This window comes from Gorilla gorilla, chromosome 13 (assembly GCF_029281585.2).
Source record: "Gorilla gorilla gorilla isolate KB3781 chromosome 13, NHGRI_mGorGor1-v2.1_pri, whole genome shotgun sequence".
Classification (NCBI taxonomy): Eukaryota; Metazoa; Chordata; class Mammalia; order Primates; family Hominidae; genus Gorilla; species Gorilla gorilla.
This window is the reverse complement of record NC_073237.2, coordinates 108,684,565-108,697,669: the sequence shown is the minus strand read 5'-3', so window position 1 is coordinate 108,697,669 and position 13,105 is coordinate 108,684,565. Positions and strand designations below refer to the sequence as shown.

At 41.3% G+C, this 13,105-nt stretch overlaps 1 protein-coding gene across 3 annotated transcripts in view; it reads right to left on the bottom strand.

Annotated features, from left to right (window-relative positions):
- HSDL2 (hydroxysteroid dehydrogenase like 2) overlaps positions 1 to 13,105 on the bottom strand; it is an 88,000-nt gene that overhangs the window by 15,597 nt on the left and 59,298 nt on the right. For all 3 annotated transcript variants that reach the window (XM_031014284.3, XM_019033655.4, XM_055350421.2), the window contains one exon: positions 4,337 to 4,486. In XM_031014284.3, the coding sequence (XP_030870144.1) occupies positions 4,337 to 4,486 (150 nt within the window). The remainder of the gene's footprint in view (positions 1 to 4,336; positions 4,487 to 13,105) is intronic.

Sequence of the window (13,105 nt, the reverse complement as noted above, 5' to 3'; positions counted from 1 at the left end):
CAGGTGTGGTGGGGAGTGCCTATAATCCCAGCCACTTGGGAGGCTGAGGCAAGAGAATCGTCTGAACCTGGGAGGCAGAGGTTGCAGTGAGCCAAGATCGCGCCATTGCACTCCAGCTTGGGGCAACAAGAGCAAAACTCCGTCTCAAAAGAAAAAAAAAAAAAAAAGAAACAAGAAGTGGTTAAAATGTTATGTATTTTTTACTGCGATGCAAAATTAAGTTTTCAAAAAGGGTCAGGAAAGCTCAGTTGAAGCTGAGATTTGAAAGTTAAGTAAGAATTAGCTAGATGGACAGGGTAGAGGGAAAGTATTTCAGGCAGTGGGAACAGCACATGCAAAAAAGCCAGAATCAAGAGTGCAGCACGTTTGAGGAACTGAAAAAAAACACAGTGGCACTAGAAGGTAGATGGGTGTTGGATGAGCTTGTGAGGCAGTCTAGGTCTGAGCACAGCCAGTCATGTAAAGGATTAAATGACTTCATCCTACAGGTTGTGTCATGGAAGGAAGATGATATGGTAAGGTTTACGTATGGCCCTACCTGCAGTGTAGATAATGGAGAGAAATCAAACGGATGCAGAGGGCTAGTAAGGATGGTGTTGGGATAGTTCAGGAGCTTGAGGGTGCATGCCTGGACTGGGACCATGGCAGAGGCATGGAGAAAAGTGGGTACATTTGAGAGAGAATGTCAAGGCAGAACCACAAGACTAGGTAACTGCATATGAAGAGGAAAAGGTGGGGAGGGTATATAGGAATGATCTGCTAGTTCTTGGCTTGGGTGGATTTGTTTTTTAAGTGAGAGAAGACTACTGAAGAACAGCAGATTGCTTGATTTTTAATTTTTTAAGACAGGGTCTTGCTCTGTTGCCTAGGCTAGAGTGAAGTGGCATGATCATCACTCACTGCAGCCTCGACCTTCTGGGCTTAAGCTGTCTTCCCATCTCAGCCTCCCAAGAAGCTGGGATTATAGGCACACATCACTAGATCCAGCTAATTTTTTATTTTTATTTTTGTAGAGACAGGGTCTCACTATGTTACCCAGCCTGGTCTCGAACTCCTGAGCTCAAGTGATTGGCCTCCCAGAGTGCTGGGATTACAGGCAACGTTTAAAATTTTAATACAGCTCAAACCAGTACGTCTGGTTCATCTCAGCTCCTTCACTGTCAAACCAAGGGGCAGAGACTGCTTCAGCTTGTTTCTCTGCCTTCTCTTTGTGACAACCAAAGTATAATCCTGCTGCTGTGAACTTTATTTTTCTTGATCTTGACAGATACGGCATCCAACTTGCCTGGATCTGAGCAGGAAGTGCTTGATTTCCTCCATTTTTTTTTCTTTCTTTTTTTGAGTCAGAGTCTCGCTCTGTTGCCCAAGCTGGAGTGCAGTGATGCGATCTGGGCTCACTGCAACCTCTGCCTCTGGGGTTCAAGCGATTCTCCTGCCTCAGCCTCCCAAGTAGATGGGACTACAGGCACGCGCCACCAAGCCCGGCTAATTTTTATATTTTTTAGTAGAGATGAGGTTTTGCCATGCTGGCCAAGCTGGTCTTGACCTCTGGTGATCTGCCCACCTCGGCCTTCCAAAGTGCTGGGATAATAGGCACGAGCCACCCAGGGATTTCCACAATTTTTCGAGGCATGGCAAGGAGGCATGCGGAGAGAGGGTGTGGATCGACACCGCCCAAGAGACACAGCAAGCCAGACACTCAGCAGATTTCATGGGTGGTTGCAAAGGTAGGTCCTGGGAATGGTTGTTTTGGACGTTTTCAGGCTGAGGCATCTTTGTGACAGTTAACTAAAAATGTCAAATGAAGTCTGGCTAAGCTAGAAACAGGGACACATAATCAGTCGGTTCATATGGTCATTGAAGCCGCGTGAATGGTTGGGGTTTCCTAGAGAAAGTGTCAGGAGTAGAGTGTCAAGAGTGCTGAGCCAGTGACCTGAAGAACATTGCTTAAGGGAAGGATAGAGGAGAAGCAGCCAGCAAGGGAGACTGACAAGGTGTGATCACAGGCAGGGAAGGAAAGCAAGGAGGTTACAATGAAGGACTGGGGAAGGAGCATTTCCAGAAGGAAAGTGTGGTCAACAGTATCAAATGCTGCAGAGTGGTCACAAGGGAGGAATGACACAGGCCCACTGGTGACAGGGAAGTCATCAAGGACCTTGGTGAAAACCAATTCTGTGAAATGGAAACAAATGGTATCAGCAGGGTGTGTTCAGGGGAATCAGTTGTAGATGAAAATAAGTCTGGCTCTGAAAAGGAGAAAAAAGATGGGCTGTGTGGTTTGTTATTGTCACTGGGTTCTGTTTTAAAGTTAGAAAAGAATTGAGAACATTAAAATACCATTGGGAAAGAGGCTGCAAGATGAACAGATTGAGGACAAGGTTCAATTAACAGCACAAAATTCCTGAGAAGGCCAGGGAAAATGGGATCTAGAACTTTGCTTCCAAGTATGATCCATGGACTGCAATACTGTCATTACCTGTCAGCCATGCAGAATCTCAGACTCCACTCCAGACCTACTGAATCATTATTTTGCATTTTAGGAAGATCCCAGGTACTTGGTATAGACATTAGAGCTTGAGATGCACTGATGGAGAGCTGAGCTCCATTCTACTAAGAGGGAAGGAGGCAAGGATGATGCCTATCATGACTGATTTGATATCTGATGGCAGGAAGCTGAAGTCATTTTTGTCTGCAGGTTTCTATTACCTCTGTCAAAGAGCAAGTGGAATTATCTGCTGACACTGGCAGGGAAGAGGTGAAGAGAGAGATGGGAGATTTCAGGAACACTGAGAAAGTTTAAGATAGTCACTATGGAAAATGCAGCAGTAAGCTGACCACAAAAACACAGAATTCTGAAGTGTTGCTTAAACCTCAGCTGAAGTGGGGCAATAGTCAATTTCTACTGGTACAGATCCACCCAGGTGGTGTGATTTTTTTTTCCTTTCCTCCCCCAAAACTTTGCAGCCTGGATACAACTGTGGAGCAGCCAGAGAGTTTGATTCAGCCAGGACTAGGCTTTTGACAGGTGATGGCATAAGCACAAAGGGTCCAGCAAGTTTAGGACACAAGCAAGAGAGTGACTAAAGCCATGGATGATGGATTCCAAGGATGGCAAGGAAGTAAGAACAGGAAGGCAAGATGGATTAAGCTAAAGCAGAGAGGACGAAGAATAAAAAAGTTTGTGTATAATGGGGCTGAGGTAGCCTTTTTTTTTTTTTTAACACAAATTTTATCTGTTTCTTAACTTTTATTTGTTTGAGATGGGTCTCACTATGTTGCCTAGCCTGGAGTGCAGTGGTTATTCACAGATGCGATCACAGTGTACTACAGTCTTGATCTCCTGGGCTCAAGTGATCCTCCAGCCTCAGCCTCCTGAGTAGCTGGGATTACAGCTGTACGCCACCATCTCTGGCAGCTAGTTCTTACACTGTTATTAACATGTAAATTTTATATGGAGAAGAACAATATTAAGAGATTTTTAAAAGCTAACTACCATCTGGGCACAATGGCTCACACATGCAATCTCAGCACTTTGGGAGGCTGAGGCAGGAGGATTGCTTGAGACTAGGAGTTTGAGACCAGCCTGGGCAACATGGCAAAACCCCACCTCTACTAAAAATACAAAAATTAGCCATGTGTGGTGGTGGGTGCCTTTAATCCCAGCTACTTGGGAGGCTGAGGCAGGAGAATCACTTGAACCCGGGAGGCAGAGGTTGCAGTGAGCCCAGATCCCACCACTGCACTCCAGCCTGGGCAACAAAGTGAGACTCCATCACAAAAAAAAATTATAAATTTTTAAAAACAAAAAAAGTAAAAAAAAGCTGACTACCTTCAGACTGACCTGGTTAATGTCAAAGATAAAAATGGCAAGGTGCCTATGGTTGATAAATTACTGTATCATACTACCTGTCATGATCCATATGCCCTTCTAAGCAGGATTTTCTCTCAAATATGCCAGAGTTATATAACACTGAGAGTGTTTATAATAAAATTTTACTTTACATGTGTCCATACGCACTGATCTTAATCTAGAAATAAAAATCATTGGGAGGCTGAGGTCGGAGGATCACTTGAGTCCAGGAGGTCAAGGCCGAAGTGAGCCATGATCATGCCATTGCTCTCCAGCCTGGGTGACAAAGACTCCATCTCAAAGAAACAAAAACAACAAAAACAAATCAATAGTTATGGTTGCTGTTCTTGGATGTCTACATTCAAGAGTAAGGGTCTTGAATGCAGCCAACTATTCAGGGGATCACTGTTGGACGCTGATTTTCTTCCAAAGGAAACACCCCATTTTGTTTCATAAAAACTTCAGATTACCAGATGCAGTCCTTACCGGAGAGTTCAAACAGATAGATTGCTTGAGTGGCTTTAACAACATCATCACTGAGAGAGTCCTTAACAATTCTAAATGTTTCTTCCACAGCTCCAGAACGTGGTTTTGGTTGCAGCTGCAGTTTCTCTTCTTTGAATTCTGGAACAGCACCTATAAGATATTATTGAAGCAAATGACCTTAATGCTTGGCAGTGAAGGACCCCACACACAATTAATTAATCAGCAGGACAGACTTGCCACCAATTAGACCTATTTGACCAAAATGACTTTAAATGCATTAAGTGGCATCTAAAAGCATAAATCAAATTGACAGAATAACAGTCAAACACACATTAATTATGACTATAAATGTAAATCTTTATACTCTCCAAATAAAAGGCTGACTTTCAGATTAGGTTAAAAATACTACTAAACTATAAGTATTTATCATAAACAAACCTTCTATAATCTGAGTACTTTGTGAGGCCAAGGCTGGGCGTGGTGGCTCATGCATGTAATTCCAGCACTTTGGGAGGCCAAGGTGGGTGGATCACTTGAGCCCAGGAGTTCGAGACCAGCCTGGGCAACATGGAGAAACCCTGTCTCTACAAAAAATACAAAAATTAGCTGGGCGTGGTGGTTGGTGCCTGTAGTCCCAGCTACTTGGGAGGCTGAGGTGAGAGGATCACTTGAGCCTGGGAGGTAGAGGCTGCAGTGAGCTGAGATCATGCTACTGCACTCCAGCCTTGGTGACAGAGGGAGACCCTGTCTCAAAAAAATAAATAAAAGAAACAGACCTAAACACAACTACTGGAGTATTAGGGATGATAATCAATCACTCCTTTGTCAATTTCTCTCAGTTCTAAAACCAAATGAGAACAAAAAGACATTGGAATCAGAAAGATGGAAATCAAAATATCAGCTGTGGAACTGGTGGAGCTAAACTGAAGACTGTAGCTTGAATCAACACCCAAGTGTACTTTCTAATCACTCCACCTCTAAATTCAATCTATTCACCTAGTCCTTTCACCCATGGATTGACCCTGCATCCTCCCATCACGGGTTAGAAATGCTCTTAAGTAGAGATCATGTAAAAAACTGAGGACAGCCTGCTCAGAAAGAGAGAATGCTCAGAAGGGTCTGACACACAACCTCAGTTTCTTCTCCCCATCTCACTTATTCAGATTATCCCTCCCACTAGATGAAAAGGGAGGTTAAACTGTTAGTCCCCTGACTAACAGGCTGCCCTCTCTGGAAACACTAGGTCACAGGAATGGAGGTTACCTGCAACATTTTAAAACTTGCATTCACTTAACCCACTGGCTATAACAACTTAACATATGATCAGACAGGGGAGAAGACAGCAGTTCATAGGACTGCTTTGCTCCCATATCATGATGCTGCCCCCCAATACTGTCTCTGTTCCTTTATTTATTTATTTTTGAGACAGAGTCTCGCTTTGTCACCCAGGCTGGAGTGCAGTGGCTTGATCTCGGCTCACTGCAACCTCCGTCTCCTGGTTCAAGCGATTCTCCAGCTTCAGCCTCCCGAGTAGCTGGGACTACAGGTGCCCACCACCGTGCCCGGCTAATTTTTGAATTTTTAGTAGAGACAGGGTTTCACCATGTTGGCCAGGCTGGTCTCAAACTCCTTACCTCAGGTGATCCACCCACATTGGCCTCCCAAAGTGCTGGGATTGCAGGCGTGAGCCACCGTGCCCGGCCTCTCTGTTCCTTTATTTATCATTCTAGAATCACATAGAGGCAGCTAAGTAGTTGCCCCCAGAAACAGGTAAGAACAATTCATTAATTAAATTAACTCCAAGGCCAATCTGTGCTCTAGGCTGAAGGTGAATCTGTTTCTCAACTCAAATTATACACAGCCATCTTGTCTAATACAGTTCCTCAAAGGTTATTAAATGAAATCTAATTGACAGCATAAAGATACTCCATAGTACAAAGTAAGCTATTAATTCATAAAGTATACTGAATATAAATTGCCTTTCATTATGATGTTTCCACAAATAAAAAAAATCATTTTCCTTTTATAAGTTAAAGTACAAACAGATATTAGAGATGAAAGCCTTAAAGAATTTTTTTAGCCTGTTTTATTATTGTTTTAAAATTTACTACAGTGTACCCCTTTATTGCCTGCACTGGGGGCAATCCACTTCTTCTGCCTTGCACTTAGCATGACACTGCTTTTTATTGACATGTAACATACATTCAGAAACAGTGATCAGATGTATCCAGATCAAACATCACCACCTAGGTCAAGAAAGATAATATTACAGGTATCCCAGAAGCCCACTCCACAACCCCTCCTAATTGCTAACACCATATATTAGTTTTGTCTCATGTTTATCTTCAAATAAATGGAATCAATCACACAGTATCTATTCTTATATGCCTGCCGATCCTTCAAATCTCTTCCAAAAAAAAAATGCAAGAGGAGGGAACACTTTCTAATTAATTATGTGAGGTCAGTATTACCATGACACCAAGCCAGATGCAGACTTAAAAGAAAACTGACTAGTATAGATAGACAATATGCAAATGCATATACATGCATACATACATAAAATTAAGTCAAGAAGCGATGGGTTCTACTTTAAAAAGCAAGAACTGGGATAGAATGTAAGACTATTTTAGATAAGACAGTTTTTGAATAGACACTGAATTAAACAATATAAGGCTGAATATGTAAATACATACACACGTACATATTTATTCTACAATTTGAAAACATAAATGTGGCCAATAGTTCGTCTTCACCAGTTCAATTTGAAAAAGGTATTCCCCATGCTTCAGTGACAATAACCTAATACTTTATAACCTTTGCAATGCTTATTTGAGCAATGCCACTTCCCAGTTATTTTCCAAATGTACACCAGTGTAAGTGAATGAGACACATTACTATTAATATAAGGTATTATTATTTAGAAGCCAATTTTAAAATTGAGCTATGAATTCCAATATTTATCTATTTTTTTTGGTCTGTTTTTTGAGACGGGCTTCCTCTGTCACCCAGGCTGAAGTGCAGTGGTACAGTCAAGGTTCACTGCAGCCTCAACTTCCTGAGCTCAAGCTTCCTGAGTAGCTGGGACCACAGGCATGTGCCACTACGCCCAGCTAATTTTTTGTATTTTTTGTAGAGACAGGGTTTCATCATGTTGGCCAGGCTGGTCTCGAACTCCTAGACTCAAGCGATCCACCCGCCTCAGCCACCCATGATTGGGATTACAGACATGAGATACCACACCCGGCCTCAAAAAGTTGTTTTTGAAGACATGGAAAACATTCACAATAATTAAGTAATGTTAAATTAAATGGGAGTCTATGCAATTAAACATAATATATATAAAGCTTCTTTCTTAAAAAAATAAAAAACACAATATGAACCTACTGGTAAAATATTTATTTCTGGGTATACATTTTAAATTATATGTGCCAAAAAAAAAAAAAGGTTGAAAGGAAATAAGCCAAAATATAAATGTACTTATAATTGGATTACAGGTGACTTTAAAATTTTTCTTTGAGCTGTTATATACTTTTTTTTTTTTTTTTTGAGGCAGAGTTTTGCTCTGTCACCTAGGCTGGAGTGCAGTGGCATGATCTCAGCCCATTGCAACCTCCACCTCCCAGGTTCAAGCGATTCTTGTGCCTCAGCCTCCCGAATAGCTGGGATTACAGGCACATACCACTGCACCCGACTAGTTTTGTATTTTTAGTAGAGACAGGGTTTCACCATGCCAGCCAGGCTGGTCTTGAACTCCCGACCTCAGGTGATCTGCTCGCCTCGGCCTCCCAAAATGCTGGGATTACAGGCGTGAGCCACTGCACCTGGCCTGTTCTATGCTTTTTTTATACTTCTGTATTAAACTTTTCTTTTTAAATTTTTAATGTTTTAATTTTTTTCTATTTGTAGAGATGGGGTCTCACTATGTTGCCCAGGCTGGTCTTGAACTCATGTCCTCAAGTGATCATCCCACCTCTGTCTCCCATAGTGTTATAGGTGTGAGCCCCTGTACCCTGCCCGTACTAAGCTTTTCTATACAGACTAATTTAAAATGCTATCAAAATTGAGTAAAGTATATAACAAAATCGATTGGATGTAGCCAAAGCTATGTTAAGGGGATAAATGCACAAACTTTATTTCATTATTTTAAAAGAAATAACAATAAAATATTAGCCCAACAAGTAAGAACAGGAACAAAAGCAACCTCAAAGAAAGCAGAAAGGAGAAAACAATAAAGCAAAAGTAAAAAAAGTAAGGAATCAGATGGTTGCACAATTCTGGGAAGATGCTAAAAATCACTAGACACTTCCAAATGGTGAATTTTTTTTTTTTTTTTGAAACAGAGTTCCACTCTGTCACCCCGTCTGGAGTGCAGTGACATGATTTTGGCTCACTGCAACCTCCACCTCCCGGGCAGCTGGGATTACAGACGTGCACCACCACACCCGACTAATTTTTTGTATTTTTAGTAGAGACAGAATTTCGCCATGTTGCCCAGGCTGGTCTTGAACACCTGAGCTCAGACAATCCGCCTGCCTCAGCCTCCCAAAGTGCTAGAATTACAGGCATGAGCCACCGCGCCCGGCCTAAAATGATGAATTTTTTGGTATATGTAAGTTATATCTTGAGTTGTTATTAAAAAGATAATCAGAAAAGAGAAAAGCTGTAGAATTAAAAATGAAATAAAATTTAAAGTCTGGTGCTTTTGAGAAAAAAATAAGATACCATAAAATCAGCAACTAATCAAGAAAAAAGAAAAATAATTTTTAAAACAGAGGAAAGAGGCTGGAAGCGGTGGCTCATGCTGGTAATCCTAGCACTTTGGGAAGCCAAGGTGGGTGGATCACCTGAGGTCAGGAGTTTGAGACCAGCCTGACCAACATGGTGAAACCCCATCTCTACTAAAAATACAAAAATTAGCTGGGCATGGTGGCGTGCACCTGTAATCCTAGCTACTCAGGAGGCTGAGGCATGAGAATTACTTGAACCTGGGAGGCAGGGGTTGCAGTGAGCCGAGATCGTGCCACTGCGCTCCAGCCTGGGAGACAGAGTGAGACTTTGTCTTAAAAGAAAAAAAACAAAAACAAAAACAGAGGAAAGAGATAAAACAGTTTGAAAACTTTAAAAAATTGTGTAAGTGAAATACTACATATCAACTCTTAAATAGGTTTTGAAACTTCAAATGGATAATTTGGGTTTTTATTTTTTAAAAAGCCTATAGTTGAATAAAATAAAAGTTTTGAAAGAAATAACTTCAGAAAAGACCCAAATGACTTAGTAGGTATTTCAAACCTTCAAAGAAAAGAACATAGAGAGAGGCTGGGTGTGGTGGCTCATGCCTGTAATCCCAGCACTTTTGGGAGGCCAAGGCGGGTGGATCATGAAGTCAGGAGATCAAGACCATCCTGGCTAACGCAGTGAAACCCTGTCTCTACTAAAAATTAAAAAAAAAAAAAAAATTAGCTGGGTGGCAAGCCTGTAATCCTAGCTGCTCAGGAGGCTGAGGCAGGAGAATCGCTTGAACCCAGGTGGCGGACGTTGCAGTGAGCCAAGAAAATGCCACTGCACTCCAGCCTGGGCAACGGAGCGAGACTCCGTCTCAATAAAAAAATAAAAAGAGAAAGAAAGAAGGAAAGAAAGAAAGAGGTGAAAGAAAGAATAGAAAAAGTACCCATTTACCATATTTAAAATGTAACAAGTTTATTACACTAAAAATAGATACCAATCTAACTTCTCTGATTAAAAAAATGTCCATCTTATACAAATGTTAACACCTTACTTACGGTAAAATCTGAAGATTTTCTCATTAAAATTAAGAATAAAATAAGGATAATTAAAATAAAATAGTTTTAATGAACCTCCTGGAAGTTCAAGTCAGTGTATTAAAATATATGCCAGAAATCATCCTTGAAAGACATTATTATATGCAGACAAGAAGTTTTACCATGTAGAAAATTTAAGATAATAATAACTACAGCAACCAATAGTTACAGGGAGCTTCCTGCATCAAATGTACAATATGATGTACCATCACTCTTATACACAAGGAAAGTAAGAGGTGACAAAACTGTTTCAGAGAGCTGAAGTGATATGCCCAAAATGATAACTATAAGTGGCGGGCACCGGATTTGAACCCAGATCTGTCTTACTCCAAAGTCTATGCTTTCAATGAGTACTCACGCTCTCTCAAAAACTATTAGATGTCTTTAAAAACAACAACAAAAAACTCATGATGGTGACCAGATACAGAACACACAAAAGTTAATTTTCCCCTTTTTATTTTTAACTTGCCTTGTTCCAGAAAGCATTTCAATTTGTTTAATAAAAACAAATGCAATTCAAGATTAAATCCAGGCAGTCTGACTCCAGAGCTTGCAATTTTATCCACTGAGTAATAAATATTTCCTCCACATTTCCTTCTATGTTTAGCAATCTAATTTTTTATATAGCCAACATAAAAGCTGAACACAGTGCTGAGATGTGAAACTCACCAGAAGTTGACCAAGCAGAGGCTGCTAAAGCAAGGGCAGCAAAGACACAGGCTTCCTTCATGTTTCCAAAGGCAGGTCATGTGTTTCGTTTTAGCAGTTACACCAGAGAGAACTGAGTCTGTCACATAAATAACTGCTGGAACCCCTCCCTTCCTTGTGGGTAACTACTTCAGGTGATTTGTATATTAGTCAAGATATATCATCTACATATGAGGTGCCAAGGAGATTGCAGCAGAAACTTTAGTTTATCCCTGAAAGACATTTGCCAAGAGATAAATTGCATAATTTATCACCTGGATTATTGAGATGTAAACATGATGAGTTTGCACAAGAGAAAAAAAAACTTCAGGAGACAAAAAAACCTCTGATAGATTTTAAAGGTGCAGCCATCAGACTACAAATATGTAAGCCAGAATGGGAAAGAAATATTTATAGAATTCCAGTACACAAAAGAAGATGACATATGGCTGGCAGTCCCTGACACAGGCTCTCCTAACTTCACACTGAATAAATATAAAAATGCACACACACACAAAAGGGGAAATACTGAATATCACCTAGACTGATACACAATCTATTGTCTGAATCTAGGAAGAGAGGTTCAGCAGCTCTAAGGTACATGGAGTCAGCCCCAGAAAGACAGGTCTCCTGTGCTTTCCCTCATGAAAGATCTCAAAGAATACCTCTGCCCACCCGAACAAAGAAGAGAGGCTCGCGCTGGATCAGACTCTGGGCTTGTACCAACTAAGATCAGGAGCTGTCTCTCTGTTTTACACATGCTACTTTTCAAGACACACTCAATGTGATTCCTCATCCTCATCTTTCAAATCCAGTTCCAAAGCTTGTAGCTCCCAAATAAGATAAGCAGACAGTAGGGGAGTCCTGCAGTGGAGCATCCTGGGAAGTACATGCCCCAAGGCATGGCTGACAAGGATGGGGAGGGGAAGAACCGTGGCAGCAGGACATTCCAGGAGAGAGTAGTTTTTGTGTTTTTGTTGTGTTTCATGTTGTTTTTGAGATAGGGTCTCCCTCTGTCACCCAGGCTGGAGTGCAATGGCACAATCACAGCTTTCTGCAACCTTGAACTCCTGGGCTCAAGTGATCCGCCTCAGTCTCCCAAGTACCTGAGACCACAGGTACATACCAACACGCCTGGCTATTGTTAAAAATTTTTTGTAGAAATGGGATCTTGCTATTGCTACATTGCCCAGGCTCATCTCGAACTCCTGGCCTCGGGCGATCCTCCCACCACAGCCTCCCAAAGTGCTGGGATTACAGGCATTAGCCACTGAGCCAGGCCTGGAGAGTAGTTTTAACAGAGGAAGTAAAGGAAGGTCACATGTCAGCCTTGCACACTGGCCTGAGCTATTTGCCCAACAGGTGCTACATCTGAAACTACAGCTCAGAAAAAGGAATTCCTCCATATAGACAGGGAGGGGAGCCAAAAGCAACCTACACATTCCTGCCTTTGACTACACCAGCTCTAGAGATATCTCCTAATATGAGGAAGAATTAACAGAAAAAAAAAAATAACCTGATGCCTATGAAAAAAATAATGTGCCACAGGCAATGGAGGCTATTCTGAAGAGCAAATATCTAAAACTAATTTACCATGAAACCTACAAGAATTCTTCCACACGAAAACTATATCATTATGATGTATCAATACAGATTCATCAATTGTAACAAATGTACCACTCTGGTAGAGGATGCTGCTAAGGAAGGAAGTAATGCATGTGTGGGATATATGATATTTCTGTACCTTCTCAGTTTTGCTGTGAATCTAAAACTTTATGCTATAAAAAAAAAAATAAAGCTTTGGCCAGGCACAGTGGCTCATGCCTGTAATCCCAGCACTTTGGGAGGCCAAGGTGGGTGGATCACCTGAGGTCAGAAGTTTGAGACCAGACTGGCTAATGTGGCGAAACCCCATCTCTACTAAAAATACAAAATTAGCCGGGCATGGTGGCACACCCATGTAATCCCAGCTACTATCTCAGGGAGGCTGAGGAAGGAGAATTGCTTTAACCTTGGAGGTGGAGGTTGCAGTGAGCCAAGATCATGCCACTGCATTCCAGCCGGGGTGATAGAGACTCTGTCTCAAAAAAAAAAATAAATAAAGCCTTAAAAAAAAAAACTATATGAAACAGGGACAGAAAGTTATATATAACTGGCTGCGATGAAAAGACAATAGGATAAAATGAAAAAGGAAGTGAGCACCATAGCAAATTAACCATTTGAGACAATATGGAACAGAAACTAAGCTATAGAACATCTTATC